The following is a 5,136-nucleotide window of genomic DNA, read 5'->3' as shown; positions in this document are numbered from 1 at the left end:
GAGATGAATGAACCAATTGGCGAGCCAAACTTTGGTCACTCGCGAGCCGGATGTGGCCCGCGGGCCGCCAGTTGAATAGCCTTGCTCTAAGGTCCAAGCCCGCTCCAGAGCAGGCATCGACATGACACATTTAAGGGCTAATGTGACAAAAATGGCAGCATGTTGAGTGCTCATTTCAACTGGGTTGGACAGCACAGACTTTCCAACTCTATAAAAATAGTGTTTTTATATTGTTTTTGTTTTTCATTTACTTCCAAATAAAACCATATTTATGATAAACCATTTTCACCATAATTTTGTGAGCATTTTTTATGCATTTGCTGTGCATTCAGTGAACATTTTGTGACCAGGAAGTGATTGAATGCAACATTACACCTATTTTTCTGATTTCATGARATGCACCACATTTCCAAAGCAACCAATAAAAAAAGTTTGTCTGTATGCTTGTGGAAAACGTGAGAGTGTTTTAGAGCATAGTCAACATTTTGGTTGTGCTGAAAATACCAAACAAGGCAAGGTAAATAGTTTTTAAGCTGAAAATATAAGGGTAAATTCAAAATTGGCCAAAATGGCCATTTAGACCCCAGACCCCAGGGTTAACATGCCAGGGGGCAGGATGAAGCTCGGCAGAAGTTTAGATTTGAACAATATAATAATCCAAACCTTGTTGTCAAGAAAACCTAAGGGTTGTTTTGAAAAAAATCCTAACATGGGATCTATGAGGAGGCCTGAAAATATACAGTACATCTTTACGTAGTTTCCCCTCTGAACTATATCAAATTCTAATATTTTATTTAAGGAGGAGACACACTTACATTTTTTTTAAATATGGACAATAATTATTAGATAAGTAAATAAGATGTAGTTAATATGTGTTTGTGTCAGTTTTAGAGTTTGAGTTTTATTTTGGTCATTTATTTAACCTTTCCATTCAAGTCAAAACAGAAAAAACACTGAAAACAAGACTGAATTAATACAGAAAATAAATGATCAAAAATCTTTGAATCCCTGTTGGTGGCAATAACAGAAGGTGTAGAGTGAAAGAGGTGTAGGTAGAAGCATCTGTTTTTTGTAATATCTTTATATTACACATCCATTCTTTCTTTGTTTCATGTCTGACAGAATTCATTTGCAGCGCTGTATGTCTACTGCTACCTTGTTTTTTATTTCTTAATTTAAAGTTTTGGGGGTTATTTGTTTGTGGAGGTAAATTAAATTATCTTTAGTTATTGAATTTGCAGCCCAGAGTTTAGTTTACATACACAACAGATTTTGCCATCACAAGATTATTCTTAGAATATGACTGTACATAGTTAAACGCTCCAATTTTTTCTTTTGTTTCTGTTTAGTAAAACTTATCTGCCTCCCAAAACAAAAATACCCTAAAATAAGTCTTGATCTGTGTGTTTTTACAGTAAACATGTGGTTATAGTTGCCAGCGTAAACACACGTGTACAACGGTTAAACGTATGGTGTGAATTTGTGCCCATATTCAGTGAAAGATGCACGTCTGCTTTCTCATAGCCAAGTTAAAGCCAGCTCACATACGCAGCATTCAAAATTACTTACAGGCCTCAAAACTGATAGTTAAGTTAAAATAGTTGCACACACACTCATGCCCACCACAAAGAGCACTCAGGACAAACACACAAAAAAGAGGCAGTGCGAGAGTGTTTCACCACAAACCTCCAACCTCACCGCTCCGGCTTGCACTTACTCACTGCCAACCAAACAGCTCGGTGTGCTATTTAAAAACTGCTCCCAAAAGCCTTTCCTGCTTATCAGTGTACACCATCTCTGATTTTCTGCACAAACGGAGCTGAATGTAGCTTGTTTGTTTCAGTCTTTTACCCAGCAAACTGTCATTACTTCTTCAACAAGGGCTCTGCGGGCTGTCGTTACGTTGTTTTAGTGTTTGTTTGTGCTGTGGTGAAATAGAAACTCTTCATTTTGCCTTAGAAGATGCAGAGATATTTTTATCCAATTGAAACGTGTACTGATTTTTTTTATGAAGACGTTTTCCCAGTTAATCCTACAACTTGTGCCATTGAAACATAAATACAGAAGTTATTAAGTCATACTAGCTCACTTCTCCTTTAAAATGTTCAAAGCCCCCATTAGACAGTCCTGTAGCCAGTGCCCACTGGATGTTCTAATACAGTTCTCCAGAAGTAATCATTGAACATACACACATTTGTGGACTAGTTTTTATCAGAGGAAAAATAATTCCATAGAACTTTTAACATCCAGCAGACTTTCTGGTGAGTTATGACAGATTTTGTCTTCTGTATTTTGAAATCCCCTCCGTGTTTATGCCGCCTTGCTTTCTGATTGGCTACACGTTTCATTCACAGGCTGAGAGCTTGGGTGAACACTACACACACTGTGATATTGGGCCAAAAAATCAAACATGTTGAATTTCCCCGATTTGAGGTCGGAGCTGTCCCGACGTGCTTCCGAGCCGACTAGATCACTCTTAACTCACCACTCAAGTCGGGAATATCTACTATGATTATCTTTAGACCCATCACGATAATTTGGACTTCCTTAAGATTGTCGGAAAGGCAAAAATCGGCATGATTATCTTGTAGTGTGACGCTGCCTTAAAGGGGCAATATCATGTAAAATCAACTTTTTTGAGTTTTATATCATGTTATAATGTTATACTCTCATGAAAAAACATGTCCAAAGCCTTGCTCTGACTCATTCATGCATGTTTGAGAAATCCTGCAACATTTTTAGGAAGCCATGTTGAGCAGCAAAATGACAGGTGGGGACCAGAAGCGCCTTTTGGTACCAGAAACGCCCCTGGGACGTGTCTTTAAGCCGAACTTCCTCATGGCAGAGCACACCCCCCCCCCCACACACCCCGCCCATGACTCCTGCAGGCTCTCGGGTGACAAACTGAAAGTGAAACGAAACTTAACTGTTTGCTGAGCTCTCAACATTAGTTCTCACTCAGTGAAGCTCTTTTCAGATTAAAAGTACATTTGAGGAAATGTATTTTCAGATGCCAAGTAAACTTCATAGCATCCCCCCCACCCCGCACCCCTCACGCACTGAATTGGACAAAAAGGCAGAAGGAGGTTCTTAAAGAGACAGAGGCAAATTTCAAGGCGTTTGGAAGGGGAAGTGATGAGAAGAYAAGTYTATTTTCTATTTAAACAAAAAACAGCATTTTAATAACAACTAAAGGTGACATAGGTACTTTATTATGGTGTAGTATTTAAATGTATGCCTGAGAAACACATAATATTGGCCCTTTAAGGCTGCTGCTCCCGTGACCCGACCCCGGATAAGAGGAAGAAAACAGACGTACGGACGGACGGAGTCACATGACTATGTCCACTCGACACTGGTGCCCGAACAAGAGTTTGTACGGGCAAATAATCTATTAATGTTTTTCTTGTTTTGTTTCCCCAGAGGTGAGGTGTCCCCCCATCGTGAACCTAAAGAACATGTTGCTGTCGCCCCCTGCCTGCGGGAAGAGAGCCGTGTCCCTGGGCTTCGTCTGCCACCTCACGTGTCGCCAAGGTTACAGTCTCCAGGGAAACAGGAGGGCAGTGTGCCTGAGCTCTGGGAACTGGACCGCTAATGTCCGTAAAGCTGTCTGTGCAGGTAACATGCTGTCCTTTCTTAATGTGGACACTGAACTTTCTTAGGTCAGAGATCATAYTTATTTTTATTTGACTCATGTTTTGCAGTATAATAAGATTAAATGTTTTACAGATTTTATGCCCCTATATGTTGTAGTGATATCGTTTGATATTACAAAGCTTTTTTTCTTCCAAGTCTCTGTACTCTTGTCAAGTTAGTTTCATTCAAACAGTACATTTAAGCAGCTAAAATGAACTAAAGTAATGCATAAATTTTAACACCACCACAACTGCAAATAATAGAAAAATCAAATCAGCTGTAATGTCATCTTGTATAAAAACAAGATTGATTGCTAATAAAAACTTTTCATTTCTATTTCCAAACATTTTCTTTGCTTTGCAATTGGCGCCAACTCTTCTTTGAAGCTGATTATTTGTCAKTAACACGCAGCACATCATGTTCGAACCCTCGTGTTCCCCCCCTCATCTATCTCTGGAGATGATTATAACAGACTGCAGCTCTCCACAAGATGCCTCGCAGGTTAGCAGGTGGTTTAACTCTGCCTGAATGTCCCCAGTCTCCTCATTTTCTCCCAGAGAGGCTTTGCTAATGAAGGAGCCGTTGTTAAAAAGAAAAAGAGACGTCATGAAGATGAAAACGGATGGAGAGTTAATGCAGGCAGGGTAAGGATGAGTCATCTGAAGGTGTTTTGTAATGTGTTGGCAAAGAAACAATCACGTTTTCTTTCTTTTTTCTGGGTAGGGGATATGGAAGACAAATGAGCAGAAGGATAAATGAAGAATAAACAATAAAAAACTAATGATAAAAATATTTTAATTTGAAAAAGTGAGGTATATTATTATGAGGAGATAAAGGCGATTGATTGAAAGTTTCTTTGGTTTTCTTTCGTCGTTTACATCCTACTGATGACAACCAAAATACAATTATTTTGTTGCAAAGCTAAACAAAGTGGACTGGATCTAAATGTGTTTGTGTGAAGCAGAGGTGGATGCCTAAGTGAATGGATCATCTGGTCCAGATGAGAGCAGCTCTGTTACACAACTCAACAGGAATGATCTCTTTTGATTGGACATTCAACTCTTTGAAGCAATTTTTACTTCAAGTTTGAACTAAGCTAAACTGTGCTGTTTTTGTTATTCTCACATGTATCAAGAGTTAGTCAGGATGGCTTTAAAGTTTTTACAATATGCTGAAATCTTGATGAACTGAAAAGTAATGCATCTCTTAGGTCAATGAGGCATTTTTTAAAATTTCTTAAGGTAGTACTTTCAGATTCTGTTCATTTGTTGTTCATTTTTTGTAAGCCTGACACTTCYTCTTTTGCCCTTTACTTTTTTCCCAGTTTAAAGGGGTGCAGGGTATTATGTATTTTCCAGGCTCACAGTTCAATTCTGTACCCCAGTAAAGTTACCTTCAGTTGTTATAAAAACTTCATATACAGTGGGTAAAGTAAGTATTGAACACGTCACCATTTTTCTCAGTAAATATATTACTAGAGGTGCTAATGACATGAAATTT

The 5,136-nt window shown here is 38.6% G+C and overlaps 1 protein-coding gene across 3 annotated transcripts in view; it reads left to right on the top strand.

The window, feature by feature from the left end:
- The window catches only part of svep1 (sushi, von Willebrand factor type A, EGF and pentraxin domain containing 1), a gene marked incomplete in the record, with an annotated part of 133,423 nt that overhangs the window by 81,530 nt on the left and 46,757 nt on the right, over window positions 1-5,136 (top strand). For all 3 annotated transcript variants that reach the window (XM_014021032.1, XM_014021033.1, XM_014021036.1), the window contains 1 exon segment: window positions 3,424-3,618. In XM_014021032.1, coding sequence (XP_013876486.1) covers window positions 3,424-3,618 — 195 coding nt within the window.

Source organism: Austrofundulus limnaeus, unplaced genomic scaffold (assembly GCF_001266775.1).
Source record: "Austrofundulus limnaeus strain Quisiro unplaced genomic scaffold, Austrofundulus_limnaeus-1.0 Scaffold276, whole genome shotgun sequence".
NCBI classification, from domain to species: Eukaryota; Metazoa; Chordata; class Actinopteri; order Cyprinodontiformes; family Rivulidae; genus Austrofundulus; species Austrofundulus limnaeus.
Note: the sequence above shows the minus strand (reverse complement) of the source record. Positions and strands in the feature narration are given on the sequence as shown.